This window comes from Bos taurus, chromosome 7, assembly GCF_002263795.3.
Source record: "Bos taurus isolate L1 Dominette 01449 registration number 42190680 breed Hereford chromosome 7, ARS-UCD2.0, whole genome shotgun sequence".
Lineage (NCBI taxonomy): Eukaryota > Metazoa > Chordata > Mammalia > Artiodactyla > Bovidae > Bos > Bos taurus.
The window spans coordinates 14,620,744-14,644,070 of record NC_037334.1 but is presented as its reverse complement, the minus strand read 5'-3'; the positions used below and the strand labels follow the sequence as shown (position 1 = coordinate 14,644,070).

The window sequence follows — 23,327 nt, the reverse complement described above, 5'->3', positions numbered from 1 at the left end:
AAATTTCATCCACATAGTTCATTATGTGTGTGTGTGTATGTATGTGTGAAATTTCAGAATATTGTGTGTTATTTTAATTGTCTCTTTCAACCTCTGTATTCTGATGCTTTGACAGCTGGAGCCTTGCTGACACTCCCTTGGCTCACACACCCCATCCCTGTGCATTTCTGCATGTGGATCCCCACACCACCTTTACTCTCAATATGACATATTTCTCGAAGTATCAAAATTTTTTTTTATTTGCAATAAGTATCCATCACTTTTGTAATGAGAATCAAGAAAATACACAATAAGACAAATCCAATTATTTTTTAAAATAACATGTACGAGACCCTGGGAATCTGTCTTTGACAATGACACCTAAGAGGTGAGAAGTAATTTGGAATTTCATAATTTGTGTAGTCCTTTGTAAATGGAGTGCCCTTGACAGCACAGCAATCTATTGTTCGAGTTGTGCAAAATCGGCTTCAAATACATTTTCAAGAATGTGTTATGTGCAAAGCTGGGCAGCCCAAATGAATTCAGTGAACGGAGAAATCGCAGTGGTAGAAAGAGCCCGAGTGTACCCAGGGGTCAGCAGGGTGCTGGCTCTCTGTGCAGTGTCCTCCAGGCTTTAGACTAGCAAGTGATTCCTCAGCCTTCTGGTTTAGGTACTACTGGCCCTTTTTCAGATGAAGAATATGAAATTTCAGAGGAATTAAGCAAATCATGCAGTGATCTGGCTTGTAAGTGGCACAGTCAGGACTTGAACCCAGGACAGCTGAGTGCATTGCTCCTTCCAGATGGAATTGAGGAAAATCCCATGGACAGAGGAGCCTGGTGGGCTGCAGTCCATGGGGTCGTGAAGAGTCAGACACGACTAAGTGACTTCACTTTCACTTTTCACTTTCATGCATTGGAGAAGGAAATGGCAACCCACTCCAGTGTTCTTGCCTGGAGAATCCCAGGGACAGGAGAGCCTGGTGGGCTGTCGTCTATGGGGTCACACAGAGTCGGACACGACTGAAGCGACTTAGCAGCAGTAGCAGCAGCATAGAGGCCAAGGGGGTACACCTTGGAACCAGACAATCTGGGTTTGAGTCCATTGCTAGCTCTCTGAGCAGTTTCTTCTATTAAATTTCGGAGCCTAAATTTCCACATCTATAAAATGGGAATAGAGTTCTTGTAAAGATTCTGTGAGTTAATATAGATAAACCATTAAGAACTGGGCTGTCTGATAGAGTAGCCACTGGTCACATGTAGCATTTGAGCCCTCGAAATATGGTAGCTCCTTATTCAGACGTGTTGTCAGTGTCAAATTGCACGTTGGATTTTGAAGATTTATGTGAAATGACACATTTTTAACTTTTTGTACTGATTACATTTTGACATGATAATATTTTAGATATATTGGGCTAAATAAAATTGTTATAATTAATTTCACTAGTTTTGTCTTTTTAATACGATGACTAGAATATTTAAAATTATATGTATGGGGGCTCCTCTGGTGGTCCAGTGGTTAAGAATCCGCCTGCCAATGCAGGGACACAGATTCGATTCCTGCTCAGGGAAGACTCCACATGCGGAGGGGCAGCTAAGCCTGTGTGCCACAACTACAGAAGCCCACAGCCTAGAGCCCCTACTCCGCGATAAGAGAAGCCACCTCAATAAGAAGCCTAGGCAATGCAACAAAGAGTAGCCCCCTCTCGCCACAACTAGAGAAAGCCTGTGAACAGCAATGAAGACCCAGTGCAGCCAAAAAATTTTTTAATATTTTACAAAAAATTATATGTGACTTTCATTATATTCTTATGGCATTGTGTTGATTTAGAGGATACAAAGCATAGTAATCCTTCAAGGACCATGCAGCTATTTTTATGATCATACCACCTTGGTTTATGGGCTTCCCAGGTGGTTCAGCGGTAAAGAATGCACCCGCCAAGGCAGGAGGCACAGGTTTGACCCCTGAGTCAGGAAGATCCCCTGGAGGAGGAAATGGCAGCCCACTCCAGTATTCTTGCCTGGAGAATCCCATGGACAGAGGAGCCTGGCAGGTTACAGTCCATGGGGTCGCAAAGAGTCGGACAGAACTGAGCAACTGAGCGTGCAAGCACCTTGGTTTCTATCGCTTTTCCTAAAGGTGTCAACTGTGGGAAAACAGTTCTGTGCTCCAGCCCTGGGCCTGGTAGCTTTGTGTCTGCTCCTGGCAGCAGAAGCCTTCACAGTTAATCATTGATCCCACATTCCAGAAAGCTCACAGGAAAAGTTTCAGGAAAGTGCGTGAGGTAACTCAGCTCTGGGAGCTTGGGTGGCCAGATGACTTCATCTCTTTCTATGTCACAGTTTGAAATTTCAAATCTGTGGAAAGCCCCCTTGAAAAAAACAAAGACTCTGCCTTTTTTTTTTTTCCCCCTGATTGCAAGAATTGTGTGTTTGTTCTTAAAAAGAAAAAAGTTAAACATTAAGAAATGTTTGATTTAGAAAGAGGAGGTCTTTATATACATAGGAAAATAAAACCTTAAGTTATAGTTTTGCCTGTGGTCATCAGAGTGTCCACAAACAGCAGGAAATAGAACACAGGGTATGTAAGCAAGCCATGGACAGTTCTGGTTCCTTTGGGGAGGGAACAGGGACCCTCACATTTTTCCCCTTAATATCTGCCTTTTGGGGAATCTTTTTTGCTAGAAGGTCTTCATGTATAATTAAAAATAACAAGAGGAAGAAGAAGAATACAAGAAGGGGTGGTAACTCCTCATTGCCCTGGTCCCAGGATAAGTCCCACTAAATTAAAAAAAAATTACTTATTTGGCTGTGCCAGTTTTTAGTCGCAGCATTCAGTATCTAATTCTCTGACCAGGGATCAAACCTGGGTCCTCCGAATTGGAAGCGTGAAGTCTTAGCCATTGGACCACCAGGGAAGTCTCACCTGGGTAGGGGGGGTTGAGCAGGGGTTGCTGATATCTGATTTTCTTTGACTGTGTGAATTCCAGCAGTTTCACTCCCTCCCCAAGGCCTCTTATCTGGCTCACTGATAATAAGGCCGATGAAGGTTTATTGAATACTTAGAACGCTGGACACTCACAGTAACTCTCTGATGGGAATAAGGTTAGAGATGAGGAAACCAAGGCACAAAGATATGAATAACTGGGTTAAGGTCACACACAGCCATGGAGAGGTGGCGGCAGTTAGACACAATTCATGTAGCTGCTGCCATGCTATCCAGTGGGCCCACAACCCCCAGCCTCCTCTTCCGCTTTCTTGCCATCAACTCACTTTCTGCCCATCAATCAACTGGGCCATTCCACCTCAGAGTTGGTCAATTCCTCTTCCTGCTCAAACACCTTCCATGGCTCCCCACTGCCCTTCATAATGATCAAACCCTTTAGCCTGGTGTTCAAAACTCCATCTTTCTTTTTCTCCCTCACTTTCAGCCCCTCCTTGACACTGAGTTCAAGCCATCCTGCATGACTTGCGATCCCTCCAGAACTCCTTGAGGGGGGTGGTCCCTTGACCCCCATGGGCTACTGCCTTGGCTTGCCAGTCCCCTACTCCCATTCCAGGCCACATTGATGAAACTCAGTCATCCTACCCTGCCCCTTTTTTCAATTCTCCAGTTGCCTAGGATTCCTGGTCAAAGCTTCCATCAAGACCAAGTGCAGAGTGTATGCTAAATTCATTCATTCAACAGTCATTTCCTGAGCACCTTCTGTATACCAGCCCCTGCTACTGGAGCTGGGAATTCCACAATGAACCAGACAGGCATGCGGTCTCAAGGAGCTGATATTGTGGGGCAGGAGAAATACCTGATTAGCTAACAATCAAATTAATAAATGTCACATACTATGTATTTTAAGTGTTATTGAGAGTGATAGGAGGAGGCCTATTTTACTTGTTTATTAAAATATATTTACTTATTTATTTTTGGCCGCATCAGGTCTTAGTTATGGCACAAGGGGTCTCTTGTGACTTGTGGGCTTAGTTGCTCTGCAGCATGTGGGATCACTGCTGGCAGAGATGGTAAGAAATCTGCCTGCAGTGCAGGAGACCTAAGTTCGATCCCTGGGTCAGGAAGATCCCCTGGAGGAGGAAATGGCAACCCACTCCGGTATCCTTGCCTGGAGAATTTCATGGACAACGGAGCCTGGCTGGCTACAGTCCATGGGGTCACAAAGAGTCAGACACGGCTTAGCGACTAACACTCTCACTCTCTCTCGTGTGGGATCTTAGTTCCCTGACCAGGGATTGAACTTACATCTCCTGCATTGGGAGGCAGATTCTTAACCACTGAACCACTAGGGAAGTCTCAAGGGAGGGGGTCTATTTTAGATATGTTATTAAAGCACATATCTTTGAGGAAGTGACATTAAAACAGAGTCCAGAGATTTTCCTGGTGGCCCAGTGGTTAAGAATCTGCCTGTCAATGCAGGGGACACAGGTTCAATCCCTAGTCCTGGAAGATCCCAAATGCCACGGAGCAACTAAGCCCATGCGCCACAACTATTGAAGCCCATGAGCCCGTGCTCTGCAACAAGAGAAGCCACAGCAATGAGTAGCCCCTGCTGTCTGCAACTAGAGAAAGCCTGCATGAAGCAACGAAGACCCAGCACAGCCATAAATTAACTAATTAAATTAAACAACCAAAGCAAACAACTTCCTCTGCCAGATTGCAAATAAGGTAAGTGTTCAACCCATAAAGAAATCTGGAGGAAGGGTGTACCTGACGGAGGGGACAGGGCCCTGTGCAAAGGCCCTGTGGTGGGAATCAACTTGGGTGTTGGAAAGTCACAAAGAAGGCCAGTGTGACTGGAATGGAATAGGAGTGAGAAAGAGGAGGCAGGTTAATGATAGAGCGGGTTCCGTGGGGTCCTTGCTTAATTCTCCGGGTCAGGAACACATGTCTGGAGTTTGGGTACAATATTCTATGCTTTTTATTTGAGGTTAAGCCCAGGGGTTCAGGTGTGCTTGGAGACACCCTCCTGTGAGCAGCAGAAACCCTTAGGGTCTCAGGACTCGCAGCCATGGGTGTGCATATAGTCTGAAAACCCTGCCAGTTGGTCCAGCAATTCCTTCTTGCCCACTGTCCCATTCGCTGGCCAGTGCATGAGAAACGTCTCCTTGCCCAGGACATGGATGTATCTGTGGGTGAGAGGAGGCAAGGACAGTAAGGAGAGCCTGCTGCTTTGGAAGTGTGGAGACCTTTCTAATTTGCCCCTCTGCCCTGCTTGACGGAGTCCCAGAACCACAACCTATAATGTCCTCCACAGGGCTGTCTCGCTGTCTCCCAGCCCCACCCCAGCCCATACTACTGGGGATTAGAAAAGCTTCCCTTTGCTCTGACTCTTTCCTGCCCTCTGTTGGAAAACCACCATCCCCTAATGAACAGTGTTGCCAGGAGCTGTGCAGTACACAGCCTACACCTTCATTCAGGGTAGCCCTGAAACCCAAGACTCCTGTTGACGGGTGCAGTAGAAATTTTGACACCAAGGACTGGCCTGGGGTAGGGAAAGGGGCCCAGGCCTGAGTCCCCAGGGTAGCAGGAGCCCCCCAGCCACGCACTCAGACTTGACTCTCCACAGGTCTGAAATCTGGCCCATTATGAGGTATGTTTCGTGTTCCTGCAGCCCCAGGGAGTCTTGGCAGGTGGTGTGAGTGACGAATTTCTTTACGGCGAGGGGTTTGGCAGAGTCCGTGCCTGAAGGAGATGAGAGCCAGTGCGTGTTCACCTGCATGGGCCTGGCCTGCCCCCACTTTGGGACCCCCGGTGTAGGCTCCCACACCATCTCCTCTGCCACCTTGGACATACCACTCTTGATGATGGCTTGGAGCTTCATGTTGTAGTAGATGTAGGGGTTGGAGTCAGAGGTCTCCACAGACTCCAGACTGGCCTTGTACACTGGGGAAGGGGGCCAAGGGTGTGTCGTGTTGCTGTCCAGTCTGCAGGTGTCTGCCCCCTACTCCCCCTGCCAAGCCCCACACTCACCAAAGTCCACTCCAGCCTCACAGGCTGCTGTCTGGAGCTCCTCCTGACTCAGGTGGTTACTGTCCTTCTTTGGGGATGGGCACTGCTCTGGAAGGTTGGGGGAGGGGGAGGGTGCTCTGGCTGCGCTAGGAGTGGGGCCCTCCTCCACTCTGACCCCCATCCGGCCCCAGGCTCAACCCCCGGGGGAGGGACGGGTCTGGCCTTTCTGGTCTGTAGTGTGCTCTCTCCTCCTCTGTCTCTTTTTGTCTTTCTCTCTCTCTCTCTCCCTCTCGCGGTCTAAACTCAACCCAGAAGGCACCCAGGAGGTGATAAAAAGCTCTTGAATCCCTAGCCTGGCAACCCCAGCCCTCCGTCTCCATGGCCTCACCCTCCGCGCATCTGCACACGTCTTTGTCGCAGATCTTCCGCAGGGAAGCGTGCTCTGTGGGCAGGTTGTAGAAGGAAGTGCACCTTCGGGCTGCGAGAGGGGGCGAGTAAGTCGGGTTGGCTTGGGCCTCTGGTCCTGGAGGGCTGGGTGCCGGTCTGGCCCCGCCCCCAGAAGGCCCCTGCCTATCATTTTAACATTCTTCACGCTTCAGCCGTGTTCGACTTTTTGCGACCCCTTGGGCTGTAGCCCACGTCTCCTCTGTCCATGGGATTCTCCAGGTGAGAATACTGGAGTGGGTTGGGAATCTTCCCGACCCAGGGATCGAACCCACGTCTCTTAACGTCTCCTGAAGTCGCAGAAGGGTTCTTTACCACTAGCGGACACCTGGGTGCGCAGCCACGCCCTTAACAAGTCCCTCCTCTTTGAAGACCCTGCCTGCTTTTTGCCCATCCTGACCCAGCAGGCCACGCCCAGTCCCTTCTCCGCTCGGCCACACCCTCTTCCAGGCAACCTACTGCCCCACCTCCCCGCCCCTTTAACCATCAACGAAGGACACGCCCCTCAGCACCACGCCCCTTAAGTTCCTTCCCTCTGGCCAGCCCTCCCACGGAGCCAAAGAAGACCTTCTCTGCCACGCCCCATTTCGTTTTTTGGCTCCGTGCGCCTCACCCTTCTGTTTTGTTTTCTGACCCTATCCTTCTCAGGCCTTGTACGCTCTGAGGATCCCCTCCATTCCCAGGCCCTGCTCACAAGGCTCGTAGTAGTCGTAGACTGTGACCTGGGCAGCCTGCAGGAACTCGGCCTTCAGCATCCTGTGGACCCGGAAGCCGAGCACGGTGTCTTCTTTGTGGGAGAGCTGGAGGAGGGGCGTACTGTCTGAGGCACGCAGGGCCACCGAGCACGGGGATACCGATTACAGGGCCTTGGTCATGACCACTGACCACGTGGTCTTGAATACTGAAGAGCCGACCTCAGGGCATGACTCTCCAGCATCACTGACCAGGGTGCTGACCGTCGTTTCTTGGCCTACCCTGCGGCCCGCACAGCCCTGGCAGAGGACACCTGGCTTGCCTTACCTTCTCCAGGTAGAGGACAACGGTGCTGTCACTGGAGTTCATCTTGGTCTCGTACTGGAAGGCGTACCTCTCCACCTCGCTCGTGAGCTGGGGCAGAAGGTGAGACCTGCCAGTTGGCAGAGATCCACAGAGGCACCCAGCCCTGAGAGCTCCACTCTTAGAGGTCCCAACCTTTGTCCAATTAGCTCCAGTGTTGGGGAAACTGAGGCACAATCAGGGCAGAGGTTAAGCTAAAGTTGACCATGGCCACTGACCTTGGGGCACAGACCGTGGGGGCATTAACCTGGGGGCCTTGACCCACAGACAGGCGCTCTGCACCCACTTGGGGGGTGTGGGAGGTTTCCAGGACATCCCCGCCCTGCTCATTACCTGTTTGAGGTCATCCTGGTTGGGGTAGAAGCCAGTGAGCAGGGAGATCTCCATGATGGTCATTGTGGCATCTCGATGACCCTGGAACCTGGGGATTTCACAGAGCGAGTCTCTTCCCACTGTCCTCTTGCCCCTCCCCCACACTCCCATTGCTGTCACCTCTTGCCTGGACAAGGGCAGTAACCTCCTCCTGTGACTCCCTGTCACTCTTCTGCCCCCAGACAGCATATAGCTTTAGCAAACAGAAATCTGATACATTGCCTCCTGGTTTACCCTCCTTGCTTTACAAAATGCCTGGTCTCATCCTTCCAGTTCACTTCCTCCCACTCCAGCCTCCAATTTGATTGCTCTGAAGTGTTGGTCTCTCTCCTGCCACTGGACCTTGGCTCATGCTGTTCTCTCAGCCTAGAATTCTCCTTCCTCCCTCTTTGCCCTGAAAAACCCTTTCACCTTTGCAATCTCACCTGATGCATCCCTTCACCAACCATGCCCCCCACCCCCGCCCAGAAGCCTTCCTCAGCCCTCACAACTGATAATTCTCTAATTTGCCCTCCCGCAGCTCTGTGGACCTCTCTTTCACCACATTTAATCACAGTGGTCATTTTGCATTGATTTTGGGTGATTATTCAGTTATTGTTTATCTCTCCTGAGAGGCTGTGGGCTTCAGCAGGCAGGGAGGAGCTGTCTTGCTCACAACTGTCTCCGTAGCTCCTAGAACAGAGCCTGACACCCAGGAAGCACTCAGTACATGTTTTGTTACCTAGACTTGGGCACGGGTATTTGGGAGACAGAGCCAGACTGGAATGGGAGCTGGAATGTCTGGAGAAAATGAAGCCAGGGGAGAGCCACCACGCTTGGAGCAGGCTCTGGGCATCTGGGTCATGGTGCATGTCCACCATTCAGGAGCCTGCCATTCTGGACATGGCAGGATGGAGGACAGGATTGGGGCAGTGGGATGGTAGACAAGCAGGGGAGGGCAGGATGAGAGGTAGCGATGATGGAGCAGGCATGGAGAGGTGGGTTTGGCTGGTTCCCAGCCTCCACTCAGTACACAGGGAGAGCTGCTAAGGACTCTGGACTCCAGGAGGTACATCCTTCCTCCTGCCTAGGTGAAGATCTGTTCTCTGACCTTGTTTCCATCCGGAGCTGAAAGGTTGCTTCCCCCTTTTTATTCTCTGCAGAAAGAAAGCAGGAATTTAGAGGCTGGTAACATAGTCTCTGGAGCTGGCTTCCTGGGCTCAAATCCTGGCTCTGCTGTGTGACTTTGAGCAAGTTGTTTAACCTCTCTGTGCTTTGGTTTCTTAATCTGGAAAAGGGGATCATGATATTCCCAATCAAGTTGGTTACTTTTAAGTGAGTAAATACAAGTAAAGCATTTAATATAGTGCTGGATCAGGGCTTTCTAATGGTGAGTTATTATTACTATCATTTTACTACTACTATTAAGAAATATGACACCAACCAAAGTCCTGGTCACTTTTATTTTCATTTATTAATTTGTTGACTGCACAGTGTGTGGGATCTTAGTCCCTTGACCAGGGATTGAACAAATGCTCTGTGCATTTGGGCATGGAGTCTTAACCACTGGACCACCAGGGAAGTCCCCTCTTGGTTACTTTTAGTCCCCAAAAGTCTTGGGACTGGTGAGGCTTGTTTTCCCCCACTACTCTGACAGTGAGTTCCCAGTGGCAGAGCCTTGGCTCTTCCTTCTTGGTACTCAGGACTGGAAATTCTAGAATCCATTTCTTCCTCTTTTAAAAATTTTATTTTTTGGCCACACCATATGACATGTGGGATCTTAGTTTCCTGACCAGGGATTGAACCCATACCCCCTGCATTGAAAGTGCAGTTTTAACCACTGGACCATCAGGCAAGTTCATTTCTGATCATCTCCAACACCCCTTCCCTGGTCCAGTCCATCATCTCCTGCAGGAACAGCGCAGTTGCTCCCTCCTTGTTGTCCCAACTCCCGCCTGTGCCCTCTATAGTCTGTTCCCCCCAGAAGGAGCCTGTGCAAACCTGTTGTATATCACATCCCTCCTCTGCTCAGAACCCTCTCTGGCTCCTACTTCCCTCCAAGCCAAACCCAAAGTCCTCACCATGGTGTGCAAGTCCCTGCCTCATCATCTCTCCGACTCTTCCACCTAAAACTACCCCTTCGTTCTCTGGGGGCTTCTCTGGTGGTTCAGACAGTTAAGAATCTGCCCCTAATGCAAGAGAGCTGGGGTTGATCCCTGGGTCAGGAAGATCCCCTGGAGAAGGGAATGGCTACCCACTCCAGTGTTCTTGCCTGGAGAATCCCATGCACAGAGGAGCCTGGCGGGCTACAGTTCATGGGGTCACAAAGAGTTGGACACAACTGAGCGACTTTCACCTTTGCTCCTCTGTAGCCACACTGGCCTCCCTGCTGTTACTCAAGCCAGGTGACCTCATTCTTGTCTCGGGGCCTTTGCACCTGCTGTTTTGCCTGCCTGGAGTGCTCTTCCCTCAGATCCTCCACAACTCACTCTCTCACATCTTCCGTATCTCAGTTGAAAGCAGGCTGGGGAGAGCTTCCCCTGGACCTCCTTCAAGTCTGTAGCACCTCTTCCTACTTTATTTTAGGTGACACTTAGTCATCACCTGCTACTATGCTACGTATTACATTTTACAATGCAGATTCTGCTAGAATCTGCTAGAGTGTGATTTCCCAGAGGAGAAGGGCTGTTTTTCTTGTTCATGCTTATGTTCTCAGGGCCGAGAAACTGAGTGAAGCACATGGTAAATGCTCACAGATTCTTTGTTGAGTGGCTGAATAAAGCAATAGATGTGATTACTGAATGGTAGCTAAAATAAAATAATAAAAAAGACGAGATAGGGACTTCTCTGGTGATGACAGTGGATAAGAATTTGCTTGTCAATGCAGGGGACTTGAGTTCGATCGCTGGTCTGGGAAGATTCTACATGTTGCAGAGCAACTAAACCCATGACTTGCAGCTACTGAAGTCTGAGCTCTAGAGCCTGGGCTCTGCAGCAAGAGAAGCCACCGCAGCGAGAAGCTGGGGCACCGCAACCTGCTTGCTGCAAATAGAGCAAGCCCGTAGCACAGCAATGAAGACCCAGCACAACCAAAAATAAATAAATAAACACAATTATATTTAAAAAAAGAAGAAGAGCATCTCTGGGTCCAGGCTCACCTTTCTGGTTCTCGTTTAGAGTCACATTCAGGTGATACTGCTTGCAAGTGTTCTCCAGGAACTCTGGGGACCTGTGGTACACGGTCAGGATCTGTCGGGCAGGGGAGAGGTCAGAGCTCACTCACGCATACTCCTTTCCTCCTTGCTTCAATTCTTGCCTGCCCAGCTCTCTGCTCCATGGGGGATTCACAGCAAGGTCTTTCCTCCTTGATCCAGTGCACTCAGTGGCCAGAACAGCCTATGGAGTCTACGCCACCTCTGTGCAGTAGAACTTCCTGCATTGATGGCAAAATAGCCTCTATCTGTGCTTTCCATGTGGCAGCCACTGGACGCATGTGGCTATTTTTGGTTGTGCCATACAAGATCTTAGTTCCCTGACCAGGGATTGAACCCATGCCCTTTGCAGTGGAAGTGCAGAGTCTTAACCACTGGATTTCCAGGGAAGTCCACACGTGTGGCTAACCAAGCACTTGAAATGTGGCCAGTTCCACTGAGGAACTGAATTTTTAATTTTATTTATTTTAAAATTGACTGAAGCTGAAGACAGAGTGTGACTTGCCTGAGGTCACACAACAAAGGCAGGGACTCAACTGTGACTCCATCGCCTGACACATGAGAGCGGGCTACCTTGAATTCAGTGACCAAGAGGGCTGTCCTCCTGGATCACAGGGCAGAGGGTCAGATGAGGTAATGGAGCCCCCAGATATTGGGGGAAGGATGCAGTTGTTCTCTGGGCCTTGGGAGGCACCCTGGAGGGAGAATCTTCCTTTGGTGGGGCAAGGAAAGAGACATCTTTTCAGGGACTCAACGTAGCAAGGACTCAATATCCAAAAATCTTTGCCCTTGAGACTGCCCTGGGGGTCCAGTGGTTAGGACTCTGTGCTTCCACTTCAGGGGTTGTGGGTTCCATCCCTGGTGGGGGAACTAAGATCATACATGCTGCATGGTGTGGCCTAAACAAAACAAAACAAACCAAAACCCCAAGTATCTCTGGCCTTTACCCCAACTCTTGACTTACTGCAAGTGAAAACCTTATTTCTCCACCTGTCAAATGGAGCCCATATTTTTACCTACTTCTCAGGGTTTTTTTGAGGTGTCCTTAGCTTGATTCCCATATTTGTGCTCTAAATGATAGCTAAGCTTATTGGTGATATCAACCTTGTTTTGGAGTCTATATTTGCCTCTCTTCCCATGAACAGAGAGAGCCCTGGGCTCTAGCTAAGGAACACAAGACCTACCGAGATGGTGCCTCTTCCAGTGCCGCTGGCTTTGATCTGTAGCTCTTCCTCAGCAGAGAACTGAAATGAAGGGGGAGGAGGATTTGAGGGCAGAGGAAGCAGCAAAACATGGCTCACATGCAATGAGGATGAAGAGGGAAGCATCCATGGGCACTGGGAACTCAATTATTTCCCTAACTTGGGGTCTAGTGACTCTCCTGTCCCTCTCCATGAAGATGGCTTGACTTTTCCTTCTTGACTGAGCATTTGTGGTATCTACACTGTCACAGATCAGCTACAACTGCTGACTCAGTCCTAATATAGATCTGTCTGCACCATCAACTTTGCAGTGTCTCTGAAGTTCCAAATGTGTGAAGCCCCACCAAGACTCTTTTCTTTGGCTTCTCTGCACCTAGTCTTGTTCCCCTCATACATTCTTCCCTCATTTGCTTGAGCAAAATCTTATGCATTCACATCCAATCACATCACCCCTGCTTAAATCCCACTGGTATTCTTACAACACTCTGGCCTCAGGGCCTTTGCACTTGCTGTTTCTTCTGCCTAGATCTCCAGAAGGATCACACCTCCCTTTCCTTAAGATCTTTGCTCAAGTGTAACCTTCTTGGTGAGACCTTCCCTGCCCAACCTACTTAAAATGACAACTGCTTGTTCCTACCTCTCTCCCTGTTTCATTCTTTCCCGTAGGTAGCACTTGTCATCACTTAACACATTACGCATCTTACTTATTCACATCTCTTTATCGTCTGTTCTCATTAAAATATAGAATTCTACAGGGACAAGGACTTTTTTTCCTGTCTCATTTATGGCCATATTCCCAGAACCTAGAACAGTGCCTGGCACACAGTAAGTGCCCAGTAAAGATAACTGAGTGATTGAAGGTAAGTATCACCTCCTCCATGAGGTAAGGTCATGGAGATTACCTTTTCTACCATACCCAGGTTATTTTTTTCCTTTATATACTTATTTCCTTCCCCTGTGTTCAGAAGCTTAAAACAGAATATAGAATTAAATTTATTGTCTTAGTTTCTTTCTAGACTGTAAGTTCATTGAGAGCAGGGAACACAGATGCTTCATAATGTACTCCAGGAGAATGTTTGGCACACAGTAGGTGCTCAGGAAGAATAAGTGAACCAATACATTGACAGTGTTGCCTATGGTGGCTAGATACTATTGATGAGGGAGACTGTCAGGGACATGACTCTTGGCCTCATCTCCAGTGCCACTTCCGTGTGGACTTCCTGTCTGCCCCTGAGCTCCATACCTTTGCTGACCGTAGCTGGTAGGCATTCTTTTCATCAATGACCCATTCCACATGCAAGGCTTTCTTGGAACTTTTGATCTGGATGTGGAGATCCTGGACACCTTCGAAGGGGACAGCCTCGCGGAAGCGGGTGAGGGCTTCGATGGCCACGACCGTGGTCTGGGTGTTGGGACAGGGTGGGTGCGTGGGTGTGTGTTGGATCAGCACCAGAGACAGCACATTGGGACCCCTCTCCCCAACCCTGTGGGTACCAGCACCGTGGACAGCTCCACCCAAAGGGCCAGTCGTGTCAGCACCTTGGCTAGCAACCCAACCCTCCACCCTTGACCCCTCCACCCCTAGTTTCCATTTGGTCACCTGGGTGGACTGGAAGCCTCCTCCCAGCTGCCGTTTCTTCAATAGCCAGTTGGCGATGGCATGCGTTTCATTGCGCCGACCCAGCTCCAATTTCTGCATCAGTGCATAGGCCGTGGCCTCAATGGTGTACAGGGAGTCGTCTAGGTCCAGGTCATCCAAACCCACTGGCCAGTGGGTTTTGTCTAGAAGATAGGTGTCCCCCTGGTCATGTAGATCTGGAACCACCTCCCTAAACCTGTCCTCTCCTTGTGTCATTGTTGTTGTTCAGCTGCCAAGTCATGTCTGACTCTTTGCGACCCCATGGACTGCAGCACGCCAGGCTTTCCTGTCCCCCACCACCTCCTGAGGTTTGCCCAAGTTCGTGTCCATTGAATCAGTGATGTCATCCCACCATCTCATCCTCTGTCACCCTCATGGCTATTTTATTGAGCACCTACTTTATGTGAAAACCTTTGCTGAGGAGACATATGGACACTGAATTTTTCAGAACCACTCTAGGGGACAGGGACACTATTTAGAGTTGAGGAAACTGAGGTCCAAAGGAGCTCCTCCACATCCTTCCCAGACCCACCACAAGTGAGTTTCTCTAACTCCACTCCTCTTGACTTGGGGGACGGAGAGGATGAGATAAGGACCCTCAGGGATGGGATAGGGCAAGACCATGGGAAGCAGACCCCTCTCAATTACCTGTGTCTAATGACCTTCTTTCTAGCCTCAAACATACCAAGCACTTGCCCGCTTCAGGGCATTTGCATGAGCCAGCCCCTCTGCTTGGAATAACCTTCTCATGAAGGTGAGCCTTCTCATCTTTCATTTCAGCTGAGAGGGTCGCCTTTTCACAGAGGCCCTTCCCAGTTCTCCGGTCTATACTTCCCTCCCCTCATCATCATCGCTGCCACCCACCTTGTAGGTTACTACCTCAGCACCAGTCTCAATTTGTCATTCTCTATTGACCTGTTTGTCTTCTGCCAGCCTCCCCTAACAACAGTGGTAGTTTTGAGGGGAGGGGCCACGTCAGTCTTGTTCACCTTGGTTTCTCAGGGCCTGAGCTCAAGGGTTGGCACACAATAGGTGCTCAGTAAATGATGAATCACACCTTGCTGGATTTGAGATCATGCACTCTCCCTCACTCTGCCTCCATGGCTATGGTGAACACATAGCTGGTTAAAAAGTGGCCCACACCCACTCTTGCTGGCAAAGCTGTCCAGGTAGTCATTGGCTCGGGGGCTCCTGATGAGGGCCAGAGCATAGGAGGTTATGGCCATGGCAAAAGTTGTCCGAATATGAGGGAGTTTTTTCTCCAGGAAGTCACCGGCACGCTTCATGCTGTCAGCCAAACTCTAGAAAGTCAAGAGAAGAGGCTAGAGGGAGGTGACGGGTGGAAGGGGTCTGGGAGTTAGAAGAGAGGGATGCATTGAGAAGGACATGATGGCAAGGGAGCATCCTGTGTGCAGGGGTTAGGGCACCTTGCAGACCCTTCCCTTCTCTTTGAGGCCTACCGGTATCTTCTGGCTGCACAACTCCTTCCCCTCATTCAGGGCGATCAGGACAAGAGCTGTGAGTGATATGTCTGCCTCAGAGCCATGGTAGCCACCCTGCAAATGCAGAACCATACCCATGATCCCTTTACCATCTTGGAGGCACCTTCCCCAGTCTCTCCTCCCTGACCTTGAACAGCTCCTGGGTGCTCTGCTCTGGGCTGGATGATGTTGAAAGCAAGATGTGGAGACAGGGAGAGGAGGAGGAGCTATCTTGAGATTTGCCTGTGTGGGGTCTGTCTTACTAACAAAAGCTGACGGCCATGGAGGATGCTGTGCTAAATTCTCTAAGCTAGCTCAAAACATTCTTGCGGCAGCTCCATTTTCTTGACAATGAACCTTAGGGTTGGAGACATGTCTCCATTGCTAGTAAATGACCAACTTAAGGTTCAAACTCTTCTCCAGTCTTCCGGGTTCCACCCTCAATCCCTGTGCTGGGTTGAATAATGTCCAGCCCTCCCCCCCAATCTTGTCCACCCAGAACCTTGGAATGTGATCTTATTAGGAAATAGGGTCTTTGTAGATGTAACTCGCTAAGTGAAGAACAGGTTATACTGGGACTTCCCTGGTAACTCAGTGGTGAGGAATCTGCTTGCTAATGCAGGAGACTAGTGTTCGATCCCTGGTCTGGAAAGATCCCACATGCCGTGGAACAACTAAGCCCCTGTGCCACAACTACTGATCTTGTGCTCTAGAGCCCAGGAACCACAACTACCAAATCCATGTGCTGCAATTACTGAAGCTTGAGAGCTCTAGAGCTCGTGCTTTGCAACAGGAGAAGCTACGGCAATGAGAAGTCTACTCATTGCAACTAGAGAGTAGCCCCCACTCGCCACAACTAGAGAAAGTCCACGTGCAGCAGTGAAGACCCAGTGCAGCCAAAAATAAATAAATAAAATTTAAAACTTAAAAAAAAAATTAGAAAATAACAGGTTCTACTACTTCCCTTGGTGGCTCAGACGGTAAAGAATCTGCCTGCAATGAAAGGGACTTGGGTTCAATTTCTGGGTTGGGAAGATCCCCTGGAGGAGGAAATGGCAACCCACTCCAGCATTCTTGTCTGGAGAATTTCATGGCAGAGGAGCCTGGTGGTCCATAGGTCACAAAGAGTCAGACACGACTGAGTGACTAGTACAGGTTCTACTGGGTTAGGGTGGGCCCAATATCCAATAACTGGTGTACATATAAGAAAGCGTACACAGAAGGAAGAAAGGCATGTGATGTTGGATGTAGAGATTGGAGTGATGAGGCTACAAACCAAAGGATGCCAAGGATTGCCAGGAACCACTAAGCTTGAAGAGACAAAGCAGGATTCTCCCCTCCCCATCCCTGCCCTCCAGTTCAGTTCAGTTCAGTTCAGTCGCTCAGTCATGTCCGACTTTTTGCGACCCCATGAATCACAGCATGCCAGACCTCCCTGTCCATCACCAACTCCCAGAGTTCACTCAGACTCATGTCCATCGCGTCAGTGATGCCATCCAGCCATCTCATCCTCTGTCGTCCCCTTCTCCTCCTGCCCCCAATCCCTCCCAGCATCAGACTCTTTTCCAATGAGTCAACTCTTCGCATGAGGTGGCCAAAGTACTGGAGTTTTCAGCTTTAGCATCATTCCTTCCAAAGAAATCCCAGGGCTGATCCCCACCCTCCAGAGCCTTCCAAAGGAGCATGGCCCTGCCAAAACTTTAATCTTGGACTTTAAGTCTCCAGAACTGTGACAAAATAAATACATTTCTGTTGTTTTAAGTCACCTAGTTGGACTGCTTTGTTCTGGCCGTCTTAGGAAGCTAATACATAGCCCACAGCTCCTTCTTCCCAGAGTGGCCAATGAAGCCTATGAACTCTTGGATCAGTTTGCATCCATCCTCTGCTCAGAATCTTCTGTGGCTCCTACCTTCACTCAGGGGAAAAACTCAAGTCCTCCCTTTGGCCCAGAAGGCCCTGCACAATCTGTTCCACCACCTCCCTCCTCTCACCTTCTCCCCCTCTCCCCTTGCTCACTCTGTTCCAGACACACTGACCTCCTCACAGTTCCTCAAACATGTTGGACACATTCCAGCCTCAGGACCTTTGCACATGCTGCTTCCTCTGCTTGGAACACTCTGGCCTTAGTTATCCACTGGGACTTGTTCCCTAACCTCCCCAGGTCTGTATAAATATCAGAGTGCATGCACTTGGTCACTCAGTCATGTCCGACTCTTTGCAACCCCATAAATTGTAGCCCACCAGGTTCCTCTGTCCATGGGATTCTGGAGGCAAGAATACTGGAGTCGGTTACCATTTCCTCCTCCAGGGGATCTTCCCAAACCAGGGATGAAATCCACATCTCTGATATCCCCTGCATTGGCAGGTGAATTCTTTATCACTGAGCCACCTGGGAAGCCCATCCTCTCCTCATGAAGCCTTCCAGAATTTCACACCTCCCACTTTAAAAGCTGTTTCTGGAGGCTGGTATGGAGGTATACTTGGTAGGGATGGGTGTATTGACTGGGGGAACAGGGAGGACTCAGACGCAGAGAAAGGTGGGCCAGGACTGGCAACTCGTTGAAGTAGGGTTGAGGTGGGGATGGGTCCTGGATGTACCCTACCTCCCCACATTGTAATAGAGTCCAGGATGGTCCAGAGCAGGGAGATGTGATGCTGGGTGCTGGGCCTCAGCCCTTTCCTATTCTCATTCTACCTGTGAACACCCCAGGGGGCTGACATCCCCTCCCTCTATGCAGAGCCCTGGGGTTTTATTTGAACGGCTCAGCTAGGGGGATGGTGGGTACCTGCATAGACCACATGACCACAGGGCTTTCCTCCACAAAGTTCCCATGCGTCCGCTGTCTGTGGGTGATGATCCAGTTGGCGATGTTGCAGACAGAATCAAGACTGAGCGCGCTGATTGTCATGGTGGGGTAGGCCAAGGCATAGACCCGGAATACGTAACTCGTGAGCCTGTTGGGAGGGAGACGGGTGGGTGATGGCTGGCAACGTTGACCAAGGCATTCTAGGAGAGGGGCTTCTACTCTGTGGAGAAGTCTATGCTAGACACCATAGCAACTTGGAACACCACTGGCCCCACAGCCTGCCTGCCCCAAGATCCCACAGTGGGGGTGCTCCTGGGGTCCCCAAGCCCCAGGCTGGCCCTTCCTACCAGTGTCCTCATCCTTACCAGGTGCTTCCTGGGTTTCCCTTGCTGGTGTGGTAGCTGCCATCTTCACTCCGGTGGGTCAACATCCGGCTGTACCCTGGGGAAATAGGTGGATGGGAAATTTACAGGGAGAGTTGGTGTTTGGGTATGGTTGTCAAGGGAGGGGTCAGTTACCAGGCCGAATCTGGGGAGCAGGGTGTGGGTGAGACTTAGGGGTGCTTTGCATATTGATGGAACCCGGAGGTGGTGACTTGTCCAGGTGCAGAACGGAGGGGCCTGAAGGGCCCAGGTGTAAATGATGGTCATGGCCAAGTGTGACCGTGGGATCCAGGGGACAGTTGTATATGGGAATAAACTGGAAGTGCTGTTGGGTCCTCTGGGGAAGGGTGTGATGGAGAATTACTGCTACCAAGGATCGTGGAAGGTAAAACTCAGAAAAGGGCATATTCTGAGGGGCCATTATTATTTAACCGCTTAGTCATGTCTGACTCTTCTGGGACCCCATGGACTGCAGCCTGCCAGGCTCCTCTGTCCATGGGATTCTCCCGGCAAAAATACTGGAGTGGGTTGCCATTCCCTTCCCCAGGGGATCTTCCTGACCCAGGGATGAACCAGCATCTCCTGCATTGCAGGCAGATTCTTTACCACTGAGCCAGCAGGAAATCCTGAGGGGCCATGACCTAGGTGTTTTCTCGGGGGCTGTTTCTTGGCTGTAATCTAAAGGTGTCAGTAGTAGTCAGAAGGGGTCACTCCAGGGTGTAGTCTGGGTGTAGTCTCTGTTGGATTCTGAGCATTGCTGCTTGGGTATTATTTGAAGGTTATCTGGAGGTTTCCTGTGTGTGTATGTGTGTGTGTGTGTGTGTGTGTGTGTGTGTGTGTATGTGTGTTTAATTATTTACTTGGCTGCACTGGGTCTTAATCTCAGCATGTGGGATCTTCAGTCCTTATTGTAGGCAAGCAGGATCTTTCATCGTGGCATGAAGAATCTAGTTCCCTGACTAGGGATGGAACCTGGACCCCTGCATCAGGAGCATAGAGTCTTAGCCACTGGGTCTGCAGGGAAGTTCAGGTTTACTGTTTGGGTTTAACATGGGATGATAGCGTCTGGGTGTTAGCTGGATGGAGCACCATCCAGAGCATGTGGATGGAGGGTTGGTGTCTGAGTGTAACCAGGGAGAGGAGGGGTAAGTGTCCAAACTAACTTGAGGGTTTCTGTCTGGGGAAGTAGAAACTTGAGTCTGGTGCCTTGGACCACTTGGCCATCCTGACATGCTTGAGGGTCTCTGTCTGGGTGTAAGCAGGGTGTGTATCTCTGGTTGTTACCTGGGGGGTTTGGATGTAACTTGGGAAAGTGTTATCATTCAGGTGTAACCAGGAAGCCACCACCTGGGATTATTCTGGAGTTTTCTACCTGGGAGTTCCCTGGGAATGTAGCCCAGGATGTGGAACTGACTGGCTAAAGCCTGGGACAGTGTCTAAATATAACATAACCTGGGAAGTTGCTGCTTTAGGGTAAATCATGGTGTCTGTTATGAGACGTGTAGCCTGGGAGAGGGGTCAGGGTGAAGGAATAACCTGGGGGTCAGTCATAGTTGGAGGCCACCTGGGGAACTTGGTATCAATCAGGCTGTCAACTGGGAGAGAAGTCAGAGTTTGAGAATTTTATTTTTTGGCTGTGCCACAGGGCATGCAAAATCTTAGTTCCCTATCCAGGGATCCAGGGCTTCCCAGGTAGCTCAGTGGTAAAGAAGTTGCCTGCCAGGGCAGGAGATGCAAGAGATGCAGTTTTGAACCCTGGGTTAGGAAGATCCCCTGGAGGAGGCCGTGGCAACCCACTCCGGTATTCTTGTCTGGAGAATCCCATGGACAGAGGAGGCTGGCAGACTATAGTCCATAGGGTTGCAAAAGAGTCGGACATGACTGAACGACTGAGCATGCACACCACACACACACTTGTAATCAAGGAGCCAACCCATGCCCCCTGCACTGGAAGTGTGGAGTCTTAACTACTGGTGCACCAGGGAAGTCCCCTGGGAGTCAGAATTTGGATGCTATTGTCTAGGAGGGTCGAGTGGGGGCCTCCTTCAGCTCCAAGGGTACCTCGGCACTCTGCCTGAGAGATTCAGACACCCTCATCAAGGTCCCAGGAGGAGACCCGCTCTCACCTCTGGCAAGGTTCTTCATCACCTGCTCCCTGAGCTCCACCCCAACCTTGTTCCACTGGCCTGTGGAATCCAGGTAACGCGTCAGGATGACCACGGGTGTCAGGGAGCTCAGCGTCTGCTCGGGGCAGCCAGACGGGATCCTCAGCAGCCGCCATGTTTCACTGGGTGTCAGGGTCCCCAGGATGGTCTCGCCAAGGATGTCACCTGTCAGGTGGGCAGAGTCTAAGCACCAGGTCTCCCCCATCACTCTGTGCCCAGGCGGGCTCTGGAGGAGCCGGCACACACCCCCACCCCCTACCCCAGCCCCCACAGGAGCCAGCTCTGTTTCCTAGGTACCTTGGACGCTGACAAACACGTCCGCCTCTGTGTTGGGGATCTTGTTCAAGAATTCTTGTTTTGGCACCAGCTGCGTCTTGGTCTGACCTGAGCAGGCACAGCCTTGTGTGATGAGTGGGCTCTGGGACTGGGGAGGTCAGGGTGTGTAGACTTTGGGAGAAGCTCAGACTGCCCACTTAGCCAGACCCCCTCATTTCAGATCTTCCCTACACCAGAGCATGGCCCCAGGATCCCACAAGCCTCATGAAAACCCCACAAACCTTGGGGGTTCAGGAGGAAGCTTTGGGATATTTGCTCAATCTGACCCCCTGCCTGTAGGATGCAATGAAGAAGCAGGTTAAAAGCAATAGTCATAATGACATTCATAATGACGGTAAGAGGAAGTCTTGCTTAGCCATAAAGAGCAGACTCAGTCTTTCCTGGTGGTTCAATGGTTAAGACTCCTCCTGCTAATGCAGGGGACATGGGTTCAATCCCTGGTCTGGGAAAATTCCATATGCTTTGAGGCAACTAAGTCTATGGATCACAACTACTGAGCCTAGAGCTGGACCCTAGAGTGCTGGCACTGAACCCTAGAGCCAGTGCTCTGCACCAGGAGAAGCCACCACAATGAGAAGGCCATGCACCACAAATAGAGAGTAACCCTACTTGCTGCAACTAGAGAAAGCCGACCAGCAGCAACAAAGATCCAGCACAGCCCAAACAAACAAACAAACAAAAAAGACCAGAGACTCTGGAGCCCAGATAACTAGGTTCAAATCCCAGCTCTTTTGCTGCACGACTTTGGACAAAATACTTCTTCCCCCTGTGCCTCACTTTTCCCATCCATAAAAGGGAGAGGATAATAATTCCTACCTCACAGAGTTGTTCTGAAGGCTCAATGAGTTAATATTTTCAAAGTGCTATATCCTAAGTATTAAACACGTGTTTGTCAAGTAAATAAAATATTATTACTGATGGGTCAGGCACTGGTTGTGTGTAATGTTCACAGCTCTCTGATCACTCATGGCTATGAGGATTATTCTTCCTGCAAATGAGGCTCAGAGAAGTTAAGTAAGCTGCCCAAGGTCACACAGCAGACACAAGGTTTGAACCCAAGCCTGACTCCAAAGTCCCAAAGTGGGGGGCTTTGTGATTGAACTTTTAAATCATTGTCACGCCCCTCACTTCTGCCTGTTTGTTGATCTTGGAACCACCACCCCCTCCCACGATCACACAGCCTGGAGCCCCAAGTGTAGACACCCCACTGTCTACATGGGCAGGAAGGGCTGGGGAGTGCCCATTACCTGGACCAGGAGTGTCTTCCTCACGTGGTCCTGGACCACAGAGCCTCTGGCCTTGACCTCCACATCCACTTTGCCTATTTCAAGTGGAAGGAGCACGAAGGGCACCACCTTGGAGGAGAAGGGGGGCACGGCCACTATCCGGCGGGAAGGGGCATCTGGCTTTGCTGCGCTGCATAATGACTCCTTGTGAGGGAACTCTACTCGGACCTGCGGCAGAGGGCACGGTTAGGGGATCTTGATTGCCTGAGGAGGCCCAGGACCCTAAAGTCACAGTCTCCTCCCTGCCTCCATCCTGAGATTCCTGAGTACGTGACAACGTAGCATAGTGGTTGAGAGTAAAGACCCCGCCTGGGTTCACACCCCTTCTTTCACTTGTTGTTGATGTTCAGTCTCTAAGTGTTCAACTCTTTGTGACCCCATGGACTGCAGCATGCCAGGCTTCTGTCTCTTGGGTGCGGTGTAACCTCAGGAAGCAATTATCTCTAAACTGAGAATGGCCAGAGCATCCATCTCCTGGGGTTATTGTGAGGCTTAAATGAGAAAATGTCTTAGATGCTTTCGCAAAAAGGCTGCCACTTCAGTGGCCCCTTCGGTAAATGGACACACTCCATCCCTTTTCATAAAACACACCAACAGATATGTTTGAAGGGACAGGGGGAAGTCTGGGGGCTTCACCTTGACTGACTGCTGCAAGAAATTGTACAGCACAGCTTGGATCTGGACTTGCTCGTTCCTGATCACGGAGAAGGGCAACTTAAGATCCACAAAGAAGGGTTTCATAACTGTCAGCTCAAAGGGATCTGAGACGCAAAGACCTAGAACCAGGAGAGCACTCGCGGTCAAGCAAAGGCCAACTGTCCTGGGAGTGGGGGTGGGGGGCTGGTCAGGGCCATTGTTCTCCTGTTTCCTCAGCACTGGGCTTGTGGGGTCACCTTGTCCAGTCTTGATGCTGACAGCCACGAACTGCCATGTGGTGATGGAATCAGGCATGGTCACGTGGGTGGTGTAGTGGGAGATGCTGCAGGAAGCCCCAGGGGGTGGATGGAAGGGACATGATGAGTCTGTG

General features: G+C 50.3%; 1 protein-coding gene across 2 annotated transcripts in view; it reads right to left on the bottom strand.

Annotated features, from left to right (window-relative positions):
- Positions 1-26: 26 nt before the first annotated feature.
- LOC528040 (complement C3) overlaps positions 27-23,327 on the bottom strand; it is a 34,870-nt gene continuing 11,569 nt past the window's right edge. For both annotated transcript variants that reach the window (XM_002688840.7, XM_015472022.3), the window contains exons 19-41: positions 23,194-23,279; positions 22,937-23,076; positions 22,262-22,468; positions 21,236-21,287; positions 20,976-21,062; positions 20,640-20,843; positions 18,496-18,571; positions 18,110-18,278; positions 15,303-15,398; positions 14,990-15,143; positions 13,804-13,985; positions 13,447-13,605; positions 12,186-12,245; positions 10,948-11,038; positions 8,901-8,946; positions 7,772-7,859; positions 7,403-7,489; positions 7,077-7,182; positions 6,327-6,416; positions 5,960-6,046; positions 5,783-5,872; positions 5,536-5,671; positions 27-5,115 (exon numbers count right to left, since the gene is read on the bottom strand). In XM_002688840.7, coding sequence (XP_002688886.3) covers positions 4,983-5,115; positions 5,536-5,671; positions 5,783-5,872; positions 5,960-6,046; positions 6,327-6,416; positions 7,077-7,182; positions 7,403-7,489; positions 7,772-7,859; positions 8,901-8,946; positions 10,948-11,038; positions 12,186-12,245; positions 13,447-13,605; positions 13,804-13,985; positions 14,990-15,143; positions 15,303-15,398; positions 18,110-18,278; positions 18,496-18,571; positions 20,640-20,843; positions 20,976-21,062; positions 21,236-21,287; positions 22,262-22,468; positions 22,937-23,076; positions 23,194-23,279 — 2,626 coding nt within the window. In that variant the 3' untranslated portion in view covers positions 27-4,982. The remainder of the gene's footprint in view (positions 5,116-5,535; positions 5,672-5,782; positions 5,873-5,959; positions 6,047-6,326; positions 6,417-7,076; positions 7,183-7,402; positions 7,490-7,771; positions 7,860-8,900; positions 8,947-10,947; positions 11,039-12,185; positions 12,246-13,446; positions 13,606-13,803; positions 13,986-14,989; positions 15,144-15,302; positions 15,399-18,109; positions 18,279-18,495; positions 18,572-20,639; positions 20,844-20,975; positions 21,063-21,235; positions 21,288-22,261; positions 22,469-22,936; positions 23,077-23,193; positions 23,280-23,327) is intronic.